The sequence below is a fragment of the Dioscorea cayenensis genome, chromosome 4 (assembly GCF_009730915.1).
Source record: "Dioscorea cayenensis subsp. rotundata cultivar TDr96_F1 chromosome 4, TDr96_F1_v2_PseudoChromosome.rev07_lg8_w22 25.fasta, whole genome shotgun sequence".
Taxonomy (NCBI): Eukaryota; Viridiplantae; Streptophyta; class Magnoliopsida; order Dioscoreales; family Dioscoreaceae; genus Dioscorea; species Dioscorea cayenensis.
In genome coordinates, this window is record NC_052474.1 from 2346613 (window position 1) to 2371371 (window position 24759).

General features: G+C 34.8%; 5 protein-coding genes and 1 pseudogene across 6 annotated transcripts; 3 read left to right on the plus strand and 3 right to left on the minus strand.

The window, feature by feature from the left end:
- Window positions 1-434: 434 nt before the first annotated feature.
- On the minus strand, window positions 435-2665 carry LOC120259045 (ankyrin-3-like). The gene is given in 3 exon segments (XM_039266577.1): window positions 435-1023; window positions 1025-1301; window positions 2471-2665. Coding segments are annotated over 3 exon segments (756 nt in total). The 5' UTR covers window positions 2632-2665; the 3' UTR covers window positions 435-705.
- A 665-nt stretch (window positions 2666-3330) lies between these two features.
- Window positions 3331-5416, minus strand: LOC120259044 (probable polyamine transporter At1g31830). The gene is given in 3 exon segments (XM_039266576.1): window positions 3331-4641; window positions 4643-4992; window positions 5306-5416. Coding segments are annotated over 2 exon segments (1434 nt in total). The 5' UTR covers window positions 4946-4992; window positions 5306-5416; the 3' UTR covers window positions 3331-3510.
- Window positions 5417-7410: 1994 nt separating this feature from the next.
- LOC120258229 lies at window positions 7411-8913 on the plus strand (annotated as a pseudogene).
- Window positions 8914-11154: 2241 nt separating this feature from the next.
- LOC120258868 (nucleolar GTP-binding protein 1-like) lies at window positions 11155-15025 on the plus strand. Of its 2 annotated transcripts, none has more exons than XM_039266320.1 (3): window positions 11155-11270; window positions 12560-14624; window positions 14735-15025. In XM_039266320.1, exon 2 carries the CDS (start codon window positions 12599-12601, stop codon window positions 14621-14623), a length of 2025 nt encoding a protein of 674 aa, XP_039122254.1. In that variant the 5' UTR covers window positions 11155-11270; window positions 12560-12598; the 3' UTR covers window position 14624; window positions 14735-15025. The 2 variants fall into 2 exon arrangements, with proteins under 2 accessions (XP_039122254.1, XP_039122255.1); XM_039266321.1 differs by having other exon boundaries at window positions 11156-11267.
- Window positions 15026-17228: 2203 nt separating this feature from the next.
- On the plus strand, window positions 17229-19764 carry LOC120258057 (acyl-CoA-binding protein). The gene is made up of 4 exons (XM_039265395.1): window positions 17229-17379; window positions 18393-18510; window positions 19309-19371; window positions 19495-19764. The coding sequence occupies exons 1-4, from the start codon at window positions 17368-17370 to the stop codon at window positions 19575-19577; spliced, it is 276 nt and encodes a 91-aa protein (XP_039121329.1). The 5' UTR covers window positions 17229-17367; the 3' UTR covers window positions 19578-19764.
- A 559-nt stretch (window positions 19765-20323) lies between these two features.
- LOC120257919 lies at window positions 20324-23271 on the minus strand. Its single transcript, XM_039265217.1, has 4 exons — window positions 22579-23271; window positions 21493-21548; window positions 21223-21415; window positions 20324-21035 (listed from the first exon to the last, which is right to left on the minus strand). The coding sequence occupies exons 1-4, from the start codon at window positions 23233-23235 to the stop codon at window positions 20673-20675; spliced, it is 1269 nt and encodes a 422-aa protein (XP_039121151.1). The 5' UTR covers window positions 23236-23271; the 3' UTR covers window positions 20324-20672.
- Between the last annotated feature and the right edge of the window lie 1488 nt (window positions 23272-24759).

Here is a 24759-nt window from a genome sequence, read left to right on the forward strand (position 1 = left end):
AAATCTTGCTCTTTTTGAGCCGCCCGGTCTTTTATCTAAAAATACTTATTATTTAAGAGTTAATAAATAAAACAGATTATATGAAGAAAATAGTAAAAAGACTTTTCATTAATGTATGTAGTTTATTCACATTTTTTTTAAAAAAAATAAAATAGTAAAAAGAAAACGTCTTCTCTTATCTCTCATTCTTCTCTCGCATTATAACAAGCCTTAGATTTTTTAATATATAAGAATATATTCAAAAACAATTTAAAAAATAGAGCTAATTAATATATAAAAATATTTTTAATAAATAATTAAATAAATATTTCTGAACCTTCAAATATTAATTAATTGTTTTTAACCTTTTTAACTGATTTTTTGGGGATTTCATTGAAGCATGTATTTCTATTCTTTCTCACAAACTCTAATCCAACAATACAATCACAAAATAATTTATCCTACATATTATGTGACATTAAAGTCAGCTGAAATCCTAAGAATTTACAAATAATTCCAACTAAACACCCCTTCAACTTCAATAGAGAGGCCACGCATATATATTAATCCCTTAGAAAACAAAGATACAGTAACACTGCAAAATAAGGAGCCATCTCCCAATATCAGTGTTTTCACTCAATTCACAAGCACATTTGCATGGCGATTTACAAGCATCATAGCTCATGAACCATTCTAATGATTTAGCAATACAATCCATTATTAGATCTATTCTTCTTCCACATCATTTTCAGCTAAAAGATGATCAAGAGACACTTTCCCTCTCTTGGGCTTTGCCAAGTTATCCTCATCAGCTCCTTCGCTTTTCCTCTTTTCCTTAACATTATCTTCTCCGTCTCCTGCCTCATTAACTGAATCTTTTATATCTGAGGCTGAGTTTTTCTCTTCAGCAATTTGTTTCGAAGACTCATCAGCCTTCTTCTTATCTATTTTTCCACCTTCCTTCATCGACTTCTCACATTCTACCAGATAAGTACGAACTTCCTCATTTCCTCCAAGGTCCAGTGGTGTTTGCCCAGATTTTGACCCTCACTGAGAGACTTGCGCCTTTCCTTATCAAATACTTGACAAGTTCCAGATGTGATCCCTGTGCGGCGTAGTGCAGAGGAGTCATCCCTTTCCTATTAGCAGCCTTAACAGAGACTCCAAATGATAGAAGGATCCGAACTACTTCCAGATGACCTTTTTGCGCGGCAAAATGGATAGCACCAGTGTCATCCATGGCGGCAGCTCCAACATCAGCTTTGTGATTGCAAAGATAACTCACCACCTCTGCCTGACCTGACCATGCAGCTAGATGGAGGCTCAATTTCAAAATGATGCAGTCAAGGAAACAATCAATTGAGCACTAAATTGCAACTCATACATATTGTAAAAGTGATGCAAAAACATCTAACAATAAGTCGAGGTCAAAGAATACTTACTAAGGGATCATCTTCCTAAAAAATTTCATGCTTCTTATGAATACTGCTTCTAGCTCACCACATGACACAGGATACAAATACATGGACAACCAACAAGTAAAATGTCTTCGAGGTCTAAGAATACTTACTAAGGGATCATCTTCCTAAAAAATTTCATGCTTCTTATGAATACTGTTTCTAGTTCACAACATGACACAGGATACAAATACATGGACAACCAACAAGTAAAATGTCTTCGAGGTCTAAGAATACTTACTAAGGGATCATCTTCCTAAAAAATTTCATGCTTCTTATGAATACTGTTTCTAGTTCACAACATGACACAGGATACAAATACATGGACAACCAACAAAGCAAAAATGTCTTCAATCCAAAGCATCCTACTAGCGAAATTTCACCGATCTTATTTAAACTGCTTCTGGCTGACTAAATAACATAGGATATGAATAGATGGTTGCCAGAATTGTCTTCAATCTAAATTATCATCAAAATTAACTAATTTTCTAGCTTTTGTAAAAGAATAAGCCTTCAGATTAAGGGTGTGTTTGGTTGGCTATGATTTTTCAATTTTTTAAAATTGCTTTTCAATCATTGAAAGACATATTGTCTGAGTAAGGTGGGTGTTCTGCAATTTTATGAAGAAAAATTGCAAAACAAAAGATGAACTAGAATTGAGGTTTGGGGCAAAACCTACAATATATATATATATATATATATAGCTATAACCTAAATTTCTTTGACACATTAGAAAAACTATTCCCTTTCATTGGCATGAAAAATAAATTAGGGCAATAATCTTTTCACAATAAGGATGAAATTAAGCAACCAAGAAATTCTTCAAACAGTAAGAATCAATTCGTGCAGGGCTTAGTGAAAAATTAAAGCATTAATTCTACATCCCTAGCTAAAATTTTTGCAAGAAGTTTCTAATCATCGAACGAATCAACCAAAATGGAAACTCAGAGCATGGAAAGCATCTCTTCTCAGCAAAAACCCAAAAAAATTTAGCAGAAAAAATGAAATCAGTGATATCGAGGAGAAGAGGATACGGAGTTCGGGAATGGCGATCTCTGGAGTTGATAGACAGTGGGTTCGAGTTGCATATGGACTCCACGGCATGGAGATCTCCGGTCCTCGCCGCCGCGTGGAGATCGGGCTCGCTCCCGGCGTCGCTCCTCTTCTTCGATGGCCTTCGAGGGTTTCCCATCATTTCCTCTGCTTTCGATCTCGCGTTGCGAATGTCTATTTGGAGTCGGGGGTTAAAAATGTAGGCTTTAAGATTCGTTCTTCGAAGCATCTTGTCCACCGAGTTTTACAAAATGTAAATCTTTATAATCCAGGGTGGTTTTTGCACTGACGAACAAAAAGTTTTACAATACCTGTTTGTAACTTTACAATTCTAACAAATTGAGGGATTAATTTTCTGTTTTATGTGTGCTAAATTGTTCATTTTTTATTTGTTTATAAATGCGTACTAAATTTCATAAGTAAGTTATTAAAGGATACTAAATATGCGATCCATAAAAATTAGAAAATTATGTATGAAATAAGATAATTTTAAATGTCAGAAAAAAAACACTAAAATCCAAGATATTATTAAACCGAAAACATACCCTTCATCATGATCAAGTTTTTGACTCGCCTGTTTTTTACTAGTTCTAAACCAATTTAGTTACTAAAAGTTCTAAATAAAATAAGGGTTTTGCAATTGCAAGTGTTGTTTATATATATATAAATTCAAATTCAAAAATTATTCAAATGACTCAAGTTTCTTTCACTTTTAGATCAATCTTGCAGGTATATATCTTTAGTTTATAGTTCCTATGTTATATAATAGATCTCCAAGCAGAAGAAAAGAGCTTCTACTTGTCATTGAACAAATATCATCAAAATTTAGCAAAGTTGCAGCATCTATTAACCAAAAGTAAGATAATACATTTGTTGAGAACAACTTGGACAAATCAAGGTGAATGATTATGCAATAAAAAGATGCTTACAACTTACAAGGTTGAGTAGGATACCATAACTTTACTATCACAATAGATGTCTTGCATTAGGATCTTTCACTGCATTTCTGGCATGCAAGATTCTAATTCAACAGAGATTCAGATTCAGTAGCATCCTCAGGTTTGAAACTACTGAAATCAGGAAGCTCAGACCTCACTGAGAATTTCAGCCATTGGTTTCGATCAAGAAAAGCCAAGAAGGGGTGCAAAACAACTCCGGCGAGCATTGCACCCATGCTTACAACCATTACTTTATGAGAAGCAAAAGCTAGAACAATAAATATGAGGATAGTAGGAGGAATCAACATCAGCATACTACCAATTGTACCTAAAGGTATCCGATACGGTCGAGATGCACATGGATATTTCACTCTGAGTCTTATGAATGCGACAAATTCCAAGAGCATTCCAAAGCAGTATAGGAAATTCTCTGCTGCAACTATCTCTTGAAAGCTCATCCATGACAAAAGGAGCACACCACAAGCAGAGAATAGGATTCCGACAAGAGGAGTCCCGTGACGGGACCTCTTGCTAAAGAATTCCGGCAACATTCCCCGCTCTGCCATTCCAAGTAATTGGTAAGAATCACTACTCATCTCAGCCACAAACATACCCATATTGGATACTGCTGAAGCTGCTTGAATCCACCACTTCAACCAATCCCCGCCGAGAATTTTAGCAATGTCTGAGAAATAACCATCTGTCCAGAGCTTTCTATCCAATGGAACAGCTCCGGTGCCTGTCAAAAGTGGGTATAGATAGCTGATAACAACTAAAATTAATGCATAAAAGAGAGCTTTCGGCAAAGTTTTGCCCGGGTTCTCAACCTCTCCAGCCAGTGTACTGATTGAATCCCAATAGTTGAGGTTCCAAAATAGTGTATTTAAGTACAAGTTCCAATCGACATTGTGCACATAAGAAATCAACCATTGTGAAGGCCTTTGTTTTGGAATCGAAACAAGACCCATTATGAAGAATGGTAAAATAGAGAAGACTCCAAGCAAAACAGCAACCCATCCAACTATACTTAAGCCTCTATAGTTCATGTAAGTCAGTAATGCCGTCAACACTATTACTGCTAAAGTCCTCGGCAATCCTCCTCCTAAAGTTGGCACACTAGATTTCAGATAGTCTAGGAAGAGCACCGGATAAAGCGCATTGTCTATGACACCACTTAGCCATTTCATCCAGCCTTGCTGAAATCCCCAGAAACGGGCCTAAAGCCGAAGAGACCCACATAACATAGCCACTGTTCTCCGGGAACATTGTGCCCATCTCGGCAGTGATCAATGCTTCAGGGATGCTCCATATGAATGGAAATAAAACAAAGCCAAGAATTGCAAGCAAGGGCCCTGCAGCATGCACACTGTCCTCTATGCCAAATGGACCACCAGAAACCTCATAAAAGATTAGGAACACAAGGGGTATGATTGAAACCTTGTGAATACTGCCCTGTTTTGGATGTGCTTCACTGATGTCTGAGTGTTCATTAGAATTAGAACCACCATTTTCTCCCATGTCAATAGAATACTAAACTTTGTGCTTTCAGTTCTTCCCCTGCAATTCTGTAAGCAAATTCCACAACTACTGAATTCAATTAATTAAAAGTTGTGATTTGAGACATGAAGTAAATGCTCTTGCTTCTCAAAGATTAAAAAAATATTCAGGGATTCATATATTATATGTACAAACACTAGGAACAATAAAAAATACCTCCACAAAGCACCCAAAAAAAAAAAAACTATGAGCAGAGGAAATTCACCAACACCAAAAAGGCAAAAACATGATATCAACTTTTCAGTTTATTTTTATTTTATTTTTTTGTTTAAAGAAGAAAAGAGAAAGCAAATTCCAGATGGATGAGAAGAAGGAGCATACCTAGAGCGAGCGGCTGAAGAAGATGGAGAGGTGTCTCACTGCTCAAGTGTTTCGTCTCTTTCAACACTCCACTAGCTTGCTCGGCCAGGAAGAACGATGCCTAGCCACGTAGTTCCCCCTCGCTCCGTTAACATTACGTCAGCCGTTGTTCACGCTAGATGCTCTTTAAAGTGTATAATAAATAAATAAATAAATAAACAAAATTTGTGAAATTGTTATGAATACTAAAAAAATTAATAGTCCAATAAAGGTATGATTTATTCATATTTATTCAAAAAATAATAATAATAATAATGGATGCTTACTTAGTAATTGATGGTATTGTAGCATGCAATGGAATTATAATGGTAATCCATATTTTACTGTAATAGCCGATAATAGTGTTACTATTCCTTTTTTTCCCGAATGTTAGTATTCCATTTATTAATGTATTTTGAATAATTTGATTGAATTAATTTAATTGTCTATTATTTATCTCTTAAATGTTTATAAATATATCGTTTATGTTATAAATATATCGTTTATGTTGTAAATGATAGAGAAAAAATAGAGAAGAGGAAGGACAAAAAAAGTAAAGATATGTGATACTCCTTTAATGATTAATAGAACTTTTTATTATGTTTTTAATGATTTTTATGCATAGAGAATAAAATTTGATTTTAATCCTCTTTGTAAATTATAACTTTGTCATATTTTTTTTTTAATGTAATGTTATTATATAAAAAAATTTCATAAGATGGATAAAATTGGATCCGGATATCCGATAAACCGAATCAAATACGTGTCGAGTTTTTGTCTATCTGAAAAACTGAATACCTGATCTTGTTTGATGCACGATTTTGCTCACCCCTAATGACTGGTGCGCGTAGGCACTCCCAACGGATTGGTGGCATGCCATCATCAGCCATTGTTGGCCGCCTAGTCTCTGGTGACCCACGACTAGCCACATGTTGCTCCGCCACCAATGATCAATGAATCACCGCTGCTAACTACCGCCGGCCAACCCATCTCCAGTGATCGACGTACCCAAACACTAGGCACCCATGGTCACCAGATAGAAAGAGATAGTGATTCAAAAGTCTCTACTTGTTATGCTAAAATTTAAAGAATCAATATTTTAGAAATAATTTTGAAAAATATGAAACATAAAAAGTTGGTTTCTACATTTTTTTTTTTTTTAAATGCAGTGTTATTTTCAAAACTTTTGGAAACCAACCAAATTTGTCAAATGTTTTCTTATTTTATTTCCCAAATTTAAAATTGATAATAAAAAGAAAAAATTCGTAACAAATAACAATGCCAAACAACATATTAGTTGGTACTTTATTTTCCTTTTCTAATACAAAAGGTTAGGGGGCCTTTTGGATGGCCGTAATGGTTCCCCTCTTTGTAGAAATCATTGATTATACATTTCCATTCTTATGTCTAGATTTCTTTTTAGGTTTCTTTTTAGGGAAGTAATTATTATCCTGGGGGAGTTACCATTAACCCCTCTAGGGTAATGGTGCATTACTCTTATATTGGAGATAATGAAGGAGGATGGAGGGGTAATGAGTGTAAATTACTTATTTTACCCCTCACTAATATATGTAAATGGGTGTATATATAACAATATATTAATCTATTAATGTTAAAATAATTAATATCTAATTATAATAATCATATAATAATTATATTAAATAAATAATTACTTTTCATAGGTTTCTCATTCCCAATGAATTAGCTCTCAAACCAAACATTAATTTCTCCCCTTCTCATTATCTATATACTCTCTTAAACAAAAAAATAAATAAATAATAAAAAATCGTAGTCATATGTAATTTTTTTTCTTTTATGAAAATAAACATTGACATAATAAGGGGTTTTATTGTTTTATTGTTTTGTTTGACTAGTAAAATTAACCAATGATGTAGTGAATAAAAATTAATTTCTATACTGTTTGGTTGCAAAATAAAAAAAATGGCATAATTTTATTATGTAGGAAGTGCAAGTGATTATTATAGAAATTGTGGCATATTTTATTCTTACAGAATAAGTGTTTGGGTAACAAAATAAAAAAAAATTAACGAGATTGGGCGATCAACGAATGGACCGCCGGTGGATCGATGGCCGATCGCCGGAGGTCGGCCGAACCACCGGTGGCCAGTCGTCGAGGCCACGTGGTAGCACGGATCGCCGGGAGGGTCGCCGAACCACCGGTGGACGATCTGCGTCTCAATGGAGGTCTGCCGACCCGGCGATCGATCGTTGAAGCATCTTGGGACACGGGTGGCGGTCACGGGAGATCGGCCGGACCGCGGTGGCGGTCGCCGAGATTTGCCGGACCGTCAGTTGGTCGCCAGAGGCTAGCCGGACTATTGGTTGGCCCATGGCTGGTGACTGGATGGAAAGGAAGAGAGACTTTTTACAATGAGAAAATATTCCACTAAGAGTGGAATATTTTTTTAGGCCATAATACCTATATTATGCCATAATTTTATACTCTAAAAATAAGACTCAAAACGAAATTAATACGGCATAATTTAACATTTTATGCCATATTATACGGATTATGGCATAATTTCTGGTTATCCAAACAGGGCTAATGTTAGACCTAAGACGGTTTTGAGGTATTATATCATGTACTGTTGTCAAGTGGAGAAGCAAAATTCACAGAAGTCATAAATTGGTTGAATCCAACCGTTCATTTTTGACTTCACCTCACTAGACCAACCCTTGCCATGTCTGTACATCAGCCTGATTTAGTTGAATCACCTTCTCTAAATTATGAGCCAAACCTCTATATAAACAACAACAACAACAACAACAACAACAACAACAACTTATCATATATACCAAGAAGCAAAACAAAAACCAGATTGTAAATCATTCATCAATCATCAAAATGTTTGTTCCTATGCTCTTCTTCCTCATCTCTCTGCTAACCATCTCCATTGGCTCCGAGACTGCAGTGCAAGACTACTGTGTCGGAAACCCTGCTGAGGCAGAGGGTCCGGCAGGCTACTCCTGCAAGAAGCCTTCTAGATGTCACCGTGGACAATTTCATTTTTCCTGGCTTCCTTAACAAACCCAAGGTCAGTTCATCTATATTCAATGCCGCCGTAACACTAGCCTTCGACCCGCAGTTTCCGGCAGTCAATGGCCTCGACATCTCAGCAAACTATGTAGAAATATATCAGGATGGTGTGGTGCCCATCCACACTCACCCAAGAGGCAGTGAGCTTGCTGTTGTCACTGAGGGAGAAATCAGGGCTGGATTCATCTCTACAGACAACAAAGTTTACTATAAAATTCTGAAGGCTGGGGATCTCATGGTTGTCCCTCAAGGACTGCTGCATTTTCAGCAGAATGTTGGGAGAGGTACTGCGAAGGTGATTATTAGTTACAGTAGTTCTAATCCTGGTATTCAATTGTTTCCATTGGCCATATTTGCTAATAATTTGCAGTCGGACATAGTGGCGAAGATTATCTCTTTTGGATGTTGCTGAGGTGAAGAAGCTTAAAGCTGTGTTCGGTGGGGCTAACTAATTAATAATAGTGCTTGCTTGTGCTTTTTCTCATGCTTTTTGTGTTTGAAGAATAAAAGGCGATCGTGTAATATCTTTTGAGAAAGAAAAGATAGAAAATAATATATTTAAATAAAAATATATATATTATATAGAATATTTCTCAATAAATATATTTAAATAATACTAAATATTTTATCATATAATACTCTTATTTATATATATATATATATATATCATGATAAAATAGTTGGCAGGTCCAAACAAACTAATTGATGAGCTAGAAAAAAATAATAATAATAATAATAATAATAATAAACTTGGAAAAACAACAATTAAATTAATTGTCTTTCTTATTTATCAGGCTTTTAAAAAATTTTATATTATATTAGAAAAAAGTTTTAGAGACGGTTTTCAAACTTTAATTACTTTTATAGCTTTAGCGCTAGTTTTTTCACCAGCCTCTGCACTGCTTCGTATCAAATTGGCGTTATATTTTAGAACTGATTTATAGCAACTGTTGGAGTAAGTTTTAGTTATGAATGCATTTTAACTAGGTATAACCGCCTCTAAAAATTATAAGTTACAAATTCTAATAATTTTTAAACTTCTCCATGTTTTTAAAATAACCGTCTCAAAAAATTAATAATTTTAAAGTATGTTAATATTTTTAGAGGCATTTATAACACGTTCAAAAACTAATAATTTTCACTTTTTAGATGCAATTATAAGCCCTCTAAAACTTGTTCATTTGCAAGACTGAATTTAATGTATTACTCTACTAAACATGAGCAAAGTTCCTTGAGCAGCAAATCTACAAAATAAATTTTGGAACACAATTATAAGTATCCTAATTTCAATTTCATTGATTTTTATTGACAGGTAATGAGCATCTCAAGTACAATGCACTTTGCTTAATTACATGAATTAAAGAACTTCACATCATTTTATCTATGTATTTTTTGCTTAATTACACAAAGTAAATGTTTTTTAAAACCTAATAATCTTCAATCCTCCTAATCCTTCAACTATGAGTTCTCCTACATAAGTAAATAAATATTATTAAATAAAAAAATTATAATTGTAATTAACATCAAAATAAAAAAACCTATTAAATACTGAAATATAGGATTCTTAACCTTCATAGTCTTGAATAAAATGTGGCAAAATGAACAGGTTACTAATAAGAATTTTGAAATTTAAATTTAAATTAACAGATATAACAAAACAATAATAAGATCCGGATGCTATATATATATATATATATATATATATATATATATTTGTAATAAAAGTGAATAAACCACAACTTTATTGGAAAAGAAAAGGTATAAACTAGTACATATCGAACAAACAAGAAAAGTATCGAACAGAAACTCTAATCAGAAGTGAGGCACAAAAACTACTAAAGAGAAATAAACAAGTAAGAAGACACCCAAAAAATGAAAACAACTTTGTAGACGAAAACCATCACTAGGGAGCACAGGTTTACAAAAACTGAGAGAAACAAGGCACTGTTCTAGAGCTTGATTAGGATCTGGGTCACCGGAGTTGTTTGAAAAGCACATTTTTGTTTTTCAAAGTTTTAGACTCCGTTGGACATAAACGAGATAGTGATCAAATGCTTACGAGTATATTTACATAAAAATCTTAATCAAGATTTTATCATAAATTTCTTTAATAAAAATCAAAGGATTAAAAAAATGAATAAATAAATAGCCAGATAAACTTGTAAGCCTAGCAGAGACCCCTCAAGCCATCTTTCTATCTCTCACACAGATATCTATCTTTTAGTTTATAACAGTGATTATATCCATGGTATAATTATAATATTATTTTATCCGCATCAATAAACTCTTCATACCTCGCGCACTGTCTATAACAATCAGTCTCTCCTCTCAAATTTTTTGCATTTAAGGGTAAATAAAAAAATATTATTTATTAATTTAATTTTTTTATTTGCAGGTTTCTTATTAACATTGATATTTAATTCAGTTCAAAAAATAGAACTTACAAATGTTTTTTTTACATATATAAATTTTGAGTTTAATATTTTTTGTTTAAATTATCTAAACCTCTCATTGGAAGAACTCTATTGACGTAAAATATAAAGTATAATTTTCATTTCATTATATTATAAGGGTGTATCTGTAATTTTATACTTTTGCAAGGACGTACATGTGAAAAAAAACCAAAGTAACAACTAACAAGTCAGCACTGTTTAACTCGGATTTATAAACATCAGATCCGAATCCGACCCGTTACTGCCACCAATCTCAGCCGTTGGATTCTCTAGGTCATTTGGAGAGGCGCAAATAAAACCCTAGCCAAACATATCAATTTCTTCTTCTCTCTCATTGCGCTGAGGGCGCTAAAACCCTAGGCGATTGATCCTTCGTGGTGCGGCGACGACAGGGCGGTGGTCTTCGGAGCGGAGTAGAGCCATTTCGAATCTCGTGGTAATATTCTCCCTTCATTGCCGATCCTTTTGATCAAATTTTTATTTTTCCTTTTTTTGATTTTGATTTATGCGAAGTTTTTCTTTTGATTGGTTTCTATCTCATCGAAAGATGAGAATTTATCATGTAATTTGTGAATTATTCGATTTGATAGAGGAACAACATGAGATTAATCGGTTCAGTTGCTAACTATTTGGTTCTGATTTTTTTTTTTTAAGCTAATTGCATCAAATGTAAGTGCTGACTTAGTTCTTCTCTTGGATCATTGCCTTTAAGATTTATTTTTATTGAAATCTCTGTGAGTTCGTTGTGAGGATTTCTTGATTTTGGAAGCACAAGTATCACATGAGTATCTGTTACACCAGTGTTGAATATTTTGATATTATTGCAAACATCTTTGCTGTCTTTTATTATGAGAAAGATACGCTATTTTGATGTTGTATGGGTGAAGGTGAAAATTTAATTCGGGAAAAATTTTTGAAGCTTAGAACTTGTTAGAGTTGTGGAATAAGCAACATGGATGTTTCCAGCATTTATAAATTTTTATCATACGGGTCTTCAATGAGTATTAATGGGTGATGCATACTATAAATTGGATTCGAGTCCCGAGCATGTTGTCTGTCATGTTTCCCTGAGATGTAGTTATAGAGTTCATTTTACTTACTCTTAGAAAAATTCATTGTATATATATCAGAGAACTCCAACTACAAAACTAAGCAAGCACACCATCTACATTGTTGATCTTCTCCTACTCGACCTTTTTAATTGAATAACCTATCACTGTTAGGAACTTGAAATTCAACTTAGTACTAGGTAGAGGAGGTAGGAGATCAACGTGCGTGCTTTGTGTTCTTTCTTATTTTTGGTAGATAATGCTTTTTCTTAGACTAAATCTTTAGAGTTTGATGTCTAATTTATGTTCTTGGTATTCTTCTTAAGTGATTAATTTTTGTTTACCTTATCCATCATGAATTATTTTCATTGTCTGTCCTTCTTTTGGTAATGGGAATCTAACTGAAGGACTCATATATATGGTATGGCATTTTTTTTTGTTCTTTTCTTTCTTCTTCTTTGCATGGACAGTCTTTGGTTTGTTTATTTAATATGAGACAAAAACGATAACATTTTGGCATGCCAGATGCCATCTGTGGTTATTGTCAAAAATGATTGTATGAGGTTCTGTGATGGCTTTTTGTTTGTATTGTTATTATTATGTATCTTTTTCATGTGTTCCTTGATCCGGATTAGTCTTGGTAGCTCTTTACTTACATTTTTACCCCACTTTGCAGGCGCTGATATAATTTGCAGCTGAAAGATATACTGACAAGATGGTGCAGTACAATTTTAAGAAAATCACTGTAGTCCCATCTGGGAAGGAGTTCGTTGATATCATCCTCTCCCGCACGCAACGTCAAACCCCAACAGTGGTGCACAAGGGTTATGCTATATCTCGCCTGCGCGCTTTCTATATGCGCAAGGTTAAGTTCACCCAACAGAATTTTAATGAGAAACTCTCCACTATCATTGAGGAATTTCCCCGATTGGATGACATCCATCCGTTCTATGGGGATCTCTTACATGTTCTTTACAATAAAGACCACTACAAGCTTGCTCTTGGCCAGATTAACACTGCAAGAAATATCATCAAGAAGATTTCAAATGATTATATTAGGCTGCTTAAGTATGGAGATTCTCTTTATAGATGTAAATGCTTGAAGGTCGCTGCCCTTGGCAGGATGTGCACTGTTATAAAGCGAATTGGACCTAGCTTGGCATATTTGGAGCAGATACGACAGCATATGGCTAGGCTTCCTTCGATAGACCCCAATGTTCGCACAATCTTGATCTGTGGATACCCCAATGTTGGTAAGAGCTCCTTCATAAATAAGATAACTAGGGCTGATGTTGATGTCCAACCTTATGCTTTCACAACAAAGTCTCTCTTTGTTGGTCACACTGACTACAAGTATCTCCGCTATCAAGTCATCGACACACCTGGTATCCTAGATCGCCCTTTCGAGGACAGGAACATTATTGAGATGTGCAGCATCACTGCCTTGGCACATTTGAAGGCTGCTATTTTGTTCTTTCTGGACATATCTGGATCATGTGGATACACCATTGCACAACAAGCTGCACTCTTCCATAGCATCAAGTCTCTGTTCATGAACAAACCCTTAGTTATAGTTTGCAACAAGATTGATCTGCAGCCAATGGAGGGGCTATCAGAGGATGATATGAAGTTGGTCATGGAGATGAAAAACGATGCTTTGAAAACTGTTATTGCCCAAGGCGGTGAGCCAAAGGATAATGAAGTCTTGCTAACTATGAGTACATTGACTGATGATGGAGTAATCGGTGTCAAGAATACTGCTTGTGAGAGGCTATTGGATCAGAGGGTGGAGATGAAGATGAAATCAAAGAAGATAAATGATTGTTTGAACAGGTTCCATGTTGCAATTCCCAAGCCACGCGACACAAAGGAGCGGCCTCCTTGTATACCTCAGGCAGTTTTGGAAGCTCAAGCTCGTGGTAATGCAGCTGCTGTGGAAAAGAAGAAGCTTGAGAAAGATTTGGAAAATGAGAATGGTGGAGCAGGTGTCTACTCTGCCAGCCTTAAAAAGCACTATATATTGGCTGATGCTGAATGGAAGGAAGACAATATGCCTGAGATTTTAGATGGGCACAATGTGTATGATTTCATGGATCCAGATATCTTGCAAAGGTTGGAGGAGTTGGAGAGAGAAGAGGGGGTTCGCCTTGAGGCAGAGGCCGACGAAGATGCTTTTGAAATTGATGGCATGGAATTGACCCCTGAGGAGAAAGAAGCACTAGCAGAAATCCGGAAAAAGAAGAGCTTACTTATCCAGGAGCATAGGATGAAAAAGAGCACTGCTGAAAGCCGCCCTACTGTCCCAAGAAAGTTTGACAAAGACAAGAAATTTACCACTGAGAGAATGGGAAGGCAGCTTTCTTCCTTGGGGTTGGACCCAACTGCAGCCATGGACCGTGCTCGTAGCCGCTCTGTTTCGAAGAGAGGTCGCAAAAGAGAGAGGTCAGCTGCTGGGGCTGGTGAGGCGATGGACATTGACACTGAGCAATCTAGCAAGAAACTGAGGTCAAGGTCAAGGTCACGGTCACGATCTCAGTCACGACCACCGGGTGAAGTTGCCCCTGGAGAAGGATTTAAGGACTCTGCCCAGAAATTGAAGGCACTCAAGATAGGAAAGAAGGCTGTTAAGGGGAGGAATAAGGCTGCTCGCCGTGGAGAGGCGGACAGGGTCATCCCTAACTTGAAGCCAAAGCACTTGTTTTCTGGAAAACGTTCTATTGGGAAAACCAGCAGGCGTTGAGGTATGTGACAGAATATATTATGTTCACTTGTGGTTTGCTGTGTTGGGATTTATATCTATGTATTTTTGTGGAGTCGCTGCTGAAGTTCTCTTGTGTTGCTTTTATTTCAGAAAACATCATTACAATTGTGTTACTGCGGAGCTGTATTTCACTGCTTTCTGTTGTCTTACTGTGGCAAGAACAAGATGGGAGTATTTATGGAGTTTTGATCAACGTACCGATTAGAGAACAATCTTTCTTTCTTTTCTTTTTTCTTTTTTCCTTTTTTTTATTTTTTCTTTTGCAAATTTGATGAGTATTTTTGCTGTGTGACATATGTTGTGATATTCTCTATTATTGTTTTAATGTCTTTGATGACGGACTCTCTCTTCTATAACCAGACTTGTGCTATTGTTTTCAAACAGAAGCTCTTTTGTAAGGTTGAAATATTAAAATATTTTATGATGAATTTTTGTTCACGGAAATTTTTGTAAATGATGTGCTAGTGCCCAAATCTGTTGAGCAAGTTGTTTATACATGGTTAATTTCTGGTTTATTTAAATTGCTCGTTTATTCATTCTTGTACCATCAGCTGTATGCATTGCATTCATTTGACATCAGTACGTTTCTGTGATTATAATCAATCTATTCTTGTTGGTTGGGAACTTGGGACTTTGTGATGAATTTTATTGAATGTTGCACGTTTGTGGTTGAACTTCTACTTAAAATAAAATATTTCATCTGTTTGATTGGACCAAATGAATTCGGTGTGATGTTTACAGCTAACTAATTCTACAACAAAACTCTCATAATTGGCTTCTCTAATTGAATCGTATATATACTATATGCTAAATTTATCTAAATTTTAAATAAAAATTGAGGAAATTTTTTGGGCAAAGAAAATATTATCTTAATATAAAAAAAAAAAGGATATTGCTTGGACTTATTATATCTTGCATGTGTTTTTCTACTTGTATATTTAAGTTTTTCTTTATTGATATAAACTTAAATTTTCTTTTTATGTTTGGCTTTATTTGGATATGCATTTGCGATTATTTTTTGAAAATAATATCATATATATATGTATATATATATATTTATTTAAAAAAAAGTGGATAAACCATAAATTTATTAAAATAAGAAGAGTTCGGAGAAATAACAGCGGTTTGAGACAACAAGAAGAACTAGAAATAACAACAGTTTGAAATCCTCACCATAGATGAGGAGAACCACGAACAGAACAATATAAAAATAGGGATGGCAACGGGTAGGGTATGGGTAGGGTATGCCAAAACCCTTATCCGTACCCGTAACCCCTACCCCATACCCGATCCTTACCCGCATCTTTCGCAGTAAAAAATCATACCCTTACCTTACTCCATGAGTACTGGGTATACCCGCAGGACTCGCCATTTCCAGTTGTTCAAATTATCGAATTAAATTTAAATAATAATAAAAATAAATTAATTATACATTATATTACAATCTTTAAACGCATCCATAAATTCAAAAATTACAAGTTGATATATATTTTCGCTTATCTTAAATTATATAATCACATAAAAATCGACGCCTATTTGGGACTCAATCGGTAACTCTACCTTTTGTTTTTGTTCATGTTTAACTCATCTTGGTTTTGTTTAAAAATTTTTCATATATCTACTATTTATATTTTATATAGCTTCAAATTTTATAAATATCTAGTAATAATATCTAAGTAATATTTTGTTCTCATAAGTTATATCCAATTGATTTTTTTATTAGTATCTTATTTTTTTCATGATGTTCTTATAATTTTTTTATATTTGTTTATTTTTTAATTTAATTATGATTCTTAATATATATCTAAAATTCAATTTTGATAATATTATCAAATATAAATATAGAAATTAAATAAAAATTTAAAAATAATATATTAAGAGAAAATTTGAAGTATTATTTTCAAATTAATCACTATGAAAAAATAGATATTGAGTAAATCGTGAGTAAATGCTTTAGTTTTATAAAAATTATATATATATATGTGAGGGGAAGTGCAGAGACTGGGCTTTTACCCAAACCCCTCTCAATGGGTAAGGGTAAGGGAGTAAGGTACGGGTAGGGGTAGGGGGCATACCCTCACCCGGACCCTGCACTGCTCAAAAACCACGAGTACTCGCATCTCGGCTAAAGAGGGTAATACCCTCTTTGACCTGCACGGCACTGCATATCTCCGTCGAGTAGGTACAAATTGCCATCTCTATATAAAAGTAGTGAAGAACAACAAGAGCAGAGGAATAGAAATTTCGGATCGTAGCAAGTGCCACGTCGGGAGACATAAACCCCGCCCTAAAGAACAAATAGAAGAATTACTCCAGATCAATAATGTGCGGATCAATAAGAACTACTCCAAATTAATTATATATATATATATTTAATTAATATATAATAAGATTTTTATTATCACAATATTAATTTTTATGTTTAAAAACTTTTTATTTTTCACAGTGATCATGGTCCCACATGACATTAAATATACAGTTGATTACTTTTTATTTTTCTTATGTTGATACCACGTGGCATACTATTAGTGGAGGAAAATGCTGGTTTGTCTGCTCCACAATGAGATCGGATGGATCACGGATGTAATTCAAAGAAACGTGCAAACGGTAGCATATATGTAAATTTGTAGACCAAGAAGGTGAGATTCAAAAGATTGTCTTATTTAATGGCGCGGTCCTGAGATCTCTTGCATCGTGAGTATCGAACCAGAGTCAGAGTAGCAATGGGTTTGAAGGTATGGATTTTTCTTCTATTTTTTTCTGAGATACTTTTTGATGTTCTTTTTCTCATACCTAATTCCACTTCGATCCAATTTTCTGTATTTTCTTCTGATTTTGGTTTATTTTTTTGAATTTTGTTATGAATTTGTGAATCGATTTGAAGGGATTTCGATCAGAATGTTTCTATTGAGTTCTAGATCTGATCAGCTTCTCTTGAACTGAAAAGTATGTTACGATCTGTGTGATGGATCGTCAATTTCCTCCAATTTCTTTCTAGATTTTCCTAAATTTTTTTATTTTGGTCCGATCTATCTGATTCTTGGGATCGGGCTGGTAATTAGCTTGTTTTCGTGTAGAATTGCTGATTTCTTTTCATCAAACGCTAAACAGTGTTGAGTTCTTTTGCATTCGTCTCCGAGATTGTTATTTGGAGCTTAATCCTGCTTTGATTCAATGCTCTGAAAATTTTATTTGAAAGTTTTTGTACTTATTTGGATTGGCTTATAATAAACAATTTTTTTAAATTTAGTAAAAGTGCTTATCCAGAATAAGTTAAGCATTTTTTGTATTTTCTGTTTAGATTAAACTTTTACGTGAAAAGAAGTTTATAAAAAAATAAAAGTCTGAAAAAAGCAGTTTTTTTTCTTCATAAGTCGACCAGTTTTTAATGAAGAAAAAAACTGCTTTTTCGGTTTTTTTATTTTTTTACAACTTTCGTGTTTTTGGAAAAGCCAATACAAACAATATTTTTAGAACTCAGAAGTGTTTTATTTATAAAAAAATATATTTTAGATTTTTCCAAAAACCAATCTAAACAAGATCTTTGATTGTTTGGATCATTAGAGTATGCAATCACTCGAACATGAACATGCCCTAATTGTGGGATATATTTTTGCTTTTTAACCTAATATTTGTATTTATTTTTAAAAAAAAAAAAAAACTAAAACCTCCATATGAGTCACTTAGTTTTTCAAACTCATTCACAAACTTTTATTTATTATTATATCTTGATGATTTTTTACCACAGGAGGACTTTGAAGAGCACGCAGAGAAAGCCAAAACCCTCCCGGAGAACACGACGAACGAGAACAAGCTCATCCTTTACGGACTCTACAAGCAAGCGACGGTTGGACCCGTGAATACAAGTATGTTTGGTTTCCTTTGGAGCAATTTGCGTATAAATATTTATATTAAAATGTTTTTAGTTATTTATAATGCACATGCACTGAATAGTTTGTGCTTAGAGTGAAAAGAGATCAATGTGTTACTTTAAATCAATGATTGGTTTGCTTAACTTTTTATGATTATGTTTAGTAATTTTTAACGGTAGGATTTAGGTTGCACACTGTCCAAGGGCATAAACTGCTTTTTACTGTGACATTTACTGTTAAAAGATGATCTTTTAAGTTTAAGTGTGTAATTTGTTCAACATGTTATCATGGTTTTTTATTTTAAGGGAAAAAAATAGTACCATCATCTAACATTATCTTCTTGCAAATAATGTTTGCATGGTTGGGATTCGGAGTTTATATGATTATATGAACTCTTACCTGAAAGTGAAGTGTTTATCTAAATCCAGTTTTAGTGTTAAATTGTGAGACTTTGTGTTCCTGGACCGCCAAATATGAATATCCAAACATCTCCCACTAAACACCACCTAAAAAAAATTATATAACCTTGATTTTATATTTCTTCATTACTTGCAATTATTCCTGAGCCTGAGGCCAGCCTATGCAATGCCAATGTCTCCTGCCACCTCTTTATGCTGCCATGTGATCCTTTTGCATGATTTCATGCCAATTACTGTTTGAGTTTGTGGTTAGGATTCCATTAAGCATGCTAATTAATGTTTGAAAATGATTTTCAATAGTCTCTAGTCCAGTCTTGCACATGTATTTCAGTGTCTTATCTTAGATTTATACATTCTTTGATTAAACATCCAGGCCGTCCGGGTGTGTTTAGCCAGAGGGAAAGATACAAGTGGGATGCCTGGAAAGCAGTAGAAGGTATTTAAAAATCAACATACTGTGCTCTATAATAGTGTGATTTGGATCCTGTTTTTATTATTATTATTATTTTTGAATAAAGTTTATTATTAAATTTAATGATGCATTGCGTTTTGGAACCAGGCAAGTCAAAGGAGGAAGCAATGGGTGACTACATCACTAAGGTGAAGCAATTGCAGGAAGAGGCTGCAGCTGCAACTGCTTAAAAAAGTAAACTTGTTCTCCCCAGGGAAACAGTATGAACTTTATTGTAACTTTATTTATCAGCTCTATTTCTCTCCATCACCGGTGTTACTTTTATGGCACCATCGAACGCTTGTGTTCCTATTTATAAACATGATGCATCTGATTAAGTGATCTGTTACTGTTTAAATTAAGGAGTGTTTAGCTTAATACTCAGACAAGTTACATAAAAAATGCAATATATCTAGGTGTAGTTCTGTACATACTTAGGCAAAAGTCTCAAAGAAGGCTTGTTAAACTGAACACCTTACTAAGAAAGAAAACAAGGGTAAATTTTTGAGGTGATTGTGTTATGACATGACGGATTTTTATTTTGATCATTATATTTTTAATTTGTATTTTTTTTATCATCATATATTGATTTTTTTTTCACCGGGCGACGTAACAGCCGGTAATGTCATGCCATTATTTTAAAGATTATTTCATCCAAACTGGAAAGAACACCTCAACTCGATACCATGCCATTTTAATCCAAATAATCTTTTTCATCAGTTTGCCGGTGAGTTCTTTTTTCTTTGTGACATGATATAGGACTGGCGTGCCTAGTATAGTTGGATTGTGAAAACACTTTAAAATAATGTGATGTGACATCTCCAGCTGCCACCTCAGTCAAAATTATCTGAAAATCCATGAGTGCCAGCCCGGTAAAAAAAAAATCATGTACATGAAGATCAATAAAAAACAAATTAAAACTCAATACTCAATGATCAAAATAAAAATCACTTCCTCAAAAATTTACCCGAGAAAATAATGGACCCCCTTAACCACTTTTACATCTCGTACTACCACGTTCATTTTTACCACTGAATGGTGTGCATTCCAACCATTCTGTCAAAACTTACAAGAAGAACTAGAGATTACGTCATATCTACAAGAGTATATGGATTATTTAAGAACCAGTTACTCAGTTATCATCATCATATTTACATAATAGAGCGAGCCCAGTTTCTCTAATCACCTAATCAGTGTCTGTCTCATCCTCAAGTCAAATTAGTCAAGCTAGAGTTGAGAGATCACAAGCTGATGAACCATGTTAGAGAGACATAATCAGGCCAAGCTTATCTGACAAAAGGGTCTCTGGATAATTGGGATAAATAGTAGTCCCTTACTCGTGACATGCCATCCCTTGCAAGGATGCCCTCCAGATCACCCATAATTCTTGCCAACCAGATCTCCAGGTTCCTCTGAATGTCCTTAAAATTAATCCTGATGGAATCCAAAGAACGCTTTGTGCTCACCTTGGCTTCTCCAACTAGTTCATCTCCCAAATAGCTCTTTGTTGCTTCAGCTTCTAATAAGTTCAACTTCTGTCTCGTTTTTGTGGCTCGATTCTGAAGACGGAATGCTTCAAGGAGAAATTCAGTTTGCCGTTGCGTCCGGAACTCTGGGCTTAAGGTTGGTTCACAGGGATCACTGGTTTGCTGGACAAGAATAACCCCAAAAGTAAAGAAATCTTATAATCCAAAATAAATAACCTAATTCGGTGCTTTTTTAAACCTATGTACAGATTGGAAAGGAATGAGCTTTTTTCCACTTTAAGAATATGAGCAGCAGAACAAACGCAAAGAAGAATGCTGGTGGGTGAACATGGAAAATGGACCAACTTACCATTTTCCTGCATAAATCATCAATTTTTCCTGTGAGCGATTGATATCTCTTAGCCTGTTTCCGTAACAATGATGGAATCTTTGATAGGTCTCCTTTCCCAACCTTCTCCAGGTTACTTAATTCTTGATCGAGTGATTTCAGTTTAGCAGACACTCCTGTTGAATCACCATCCACTTTCCAAGGAGATTCTCTCCTGAAAAATAATCAACACATGAGATAAATAATGAAAATGCACAATCACTCCTTATAAACTGCATTTCAGAGATTTACCTTGCCACAAAATGCTTCGTGTGGTACATTGAATCTAAAGAATCATACTGATTATCCTACAAGAAAAATATCCACATGTAACACTTGAGAAAACCAAACACAGCACATAGTGACACAAGAAAAATAAACCCAATTCTATGCAACACTAAACAGCACAAAGCAGCTCAAAGAGTTTCCGAGAAAGAGCTAAACGAAGCATGATAACCAAAAACAAACATTAATTTAAAGGTCTAATTATACCAAAGAAAATCATTAAAGAAGGTTTACCTCAACCTTTGATTTCAAAAAAGACCTTTGACAAAGATGCGGGTTTAAATGCATTAAAGGGTCCCTACATCACTTTCTCTTTGTCGGTAAAACGGTCACACCTAACTTTCCAATTTCCGCAACATGCTTTAGCAGGTTATCAGAAAATTCCAAGAAATCAATCAGTGATACAGAGGAGTGAAAGAAAAAAATGTCCATTAGTCTAGCCATAAAGCAAGATTTCAACAATAGTTATCTACCAATTTGAGCATAGTTACATGAGATTTATAGCTTAATCATGTAGCTATCATATGGATTCATATGAGGTCACTACATACCCTTACTTTGCTACAAATGACTTGTATTCCAAAGCTAATAGTGGCAATAAAAATCCAAAGCTAATACAAACAGGCCAATGAAGATATGCTCTGGTGAGGATTTATCCACTTGGGCAATTCATAACCGAAAATGTCTAAACAACAAGTCACTCAAAGACACAGAGTCTGAAAAGTAGCTACAGCAAAGCGCAATTCATTGAGGCTGACATGCAAACACTGGAAAGATAAACTAAATATATAATATAATCCTCACTCTAACACACACACAAAAAAGGATGGACAAAAGTCCTATACACTATCACTAATGTCATCAATATTACAACTCTATAGAATTCTGAGAACAAGATTTTGTATCAAAATTTCACTTGCTAGTACTGAGCACTGGAAAAAGAACAACAAAAACAAGAAAAAAACCCTAATCATTCGGCTAATTTGCATCAAAATTACTAAATAATTCCACAAAAAATTGCAGTTTATTTAAGAAAATTGAGAAAATCTCTACCTGAAATCCACTCAGTGGCATTGAGAAGTCTCCGGCGTAGCAGTTCATCTGCTTCCCATACGGCATCGCCATCTCCTCCACTTCCGGAACACCCGGATCCAACCCCTCCGGAGCCGAAGCCCCTGTGAAATCCCCACTATACTCCCCCAACTCCTCTCTGATCTCCTCTTTCTCCACAAAATCATCTCCCTCTGCTCCTCTCGCCATGAACTCAAGCATCTCCTCCCTCTCACTCACCTCCCTCTGCAGCGTCTCCACGGAAACCCTTAGATCAGCTTCCGATCGCTCTAGCTCGTCTACCCGCTCCTTGAGCGCAGCGATCTCGGAAGATGACGCACCGAGGAGATCCCGGAGCCGTCGCTCCTCACGGTGCCAAGCGAGACGGTGACCGGCGAAGATCTCGACAACACGAGCGTTGGCCTTGGAGTCCTCCGCCCGGCGGGAACGGAGCTGCCGGAGCTGATCCTCAGCGTGGAAAAGCTTGAGGGAGAGAACACGGGCGCGGGACTGGAGGGAGGTGACATACGAGATGGAACCGCGAGGCAGGAGCCCCAAGAAGACGGCGAAGCTAAGACCAAGGTACGATGATAGGAGAGCTTCATCGCTAGAGTCCGCATTCTTAGGGATCTCAGCGGAGACGACTTCAGCGGCCGCCATTGTTGCAGAAAAGGAAGGAAGCTCGAGCTCGAGAAATGGCGTGCTTCCATTAAACACACCTTCAAAATTTTATCTACCACTGCATCTGATATTACTATAATACCCTTCAAATGCGGTATAAATCACATGGGTTCGCCGACCCACATTGGGAATTACGACGAAAGTGACGCTAGATAAAAGTTTTCTTTTTAAAACAAATTAATTAGCTTTTATTCATTTCAATAAATTATTAAATTCCAGGTATTTTAATATAGCACTGTTTATTAACATTTTGCTAATTTTTAAATAAATTTTTTTTTAAAAAAAAGGGAAAATAAAGCGGAAGTGGTTTAAAAGGTCTGAGCTGCCCTTTTCGTTATGAATGACAAGGAGTTTGGATGGGACAGCAGTGTCTTTTTACTTTTTGTAACGTAGTGAATGTTCGATGATAAAGGGCTGCATTGTGATCTGGCATCATTGCATTGTGCCCGAATTCCGATGAGATCCACTAGCTTTTTGTTTTTTTTATTATTTTTTTTTATTTGTTATGAGTTTCGACTCATGTTAACTGTGATGCTGATGTTTTACTTGAGATGGAAAGTGTGGGGGATTATACGGTATTATCTGAAAAAATTGTATATATATATTGATAAATATGGACGGTTGGATTTAATTTAATGATAACTTAGGGAAATAATTTATTTAATTCCTTTAAAATTTACTTCTTTTAAAGTAATAATCTATAGTTACTAGATTACATTATTGATCTTTTTAGTTGGTATAAAGATAATTTAATAAGTAAAATGTAATGATACTAATTATTATAAAGTTATCAAAAAAACTCGTCAACCGTTGATAGCCCAATGGTATGATATCAAAATATAAGGAGGAAGTCATGAGTTCAAATCCCTCCCCCGGTAGTACTGTTTATATTCTTATTTCAAAAAAATACTTATACTGTTACACAAACACATTTGCATCCAAATTAAGAAAATAATAAAATTTAATTAATTATTCAAATTTGAGTTTATTCGTTAGAATAATTATAAATACAATGAATAAATTTATTAAAATAATAATAAAATATTCGGATATCTATTCATCATTTAGAATATTTGGTTAACATCAAATGACTAAATGTTTTCCTTCCCAAAATCTCTATTGTTTATGTTATTATTGGAAATTAATCACATATTTATAACGTGTGTCTTCAACTCTATAATAAATTTAAAAATCAAAATGGAGAACTTGAGCTCAGAAGAACCCTGAAGTTCTTGGTAGCTCAAGCAAGGGAGAGAGAGTGATTACTTTCTTTAGAACATGTATGATTTTTCTCACAGTGTTTTGCTAGCTAACTCAAAGAGTAGAGTCCTATTCTCCTTTTCTTTAAAGGTCTAGACCACTTTTTGGTCATCGGCTATTTATTTATTTTCAATTATGTACCTGTTCTCCACTCCTAGTAAGGTTATTATTGTAGTGTTTGTACTTTGTAATTTTGACTCTTCAAAATTTTTTATGAACCACTGGTCATAAACTAATTCAAAT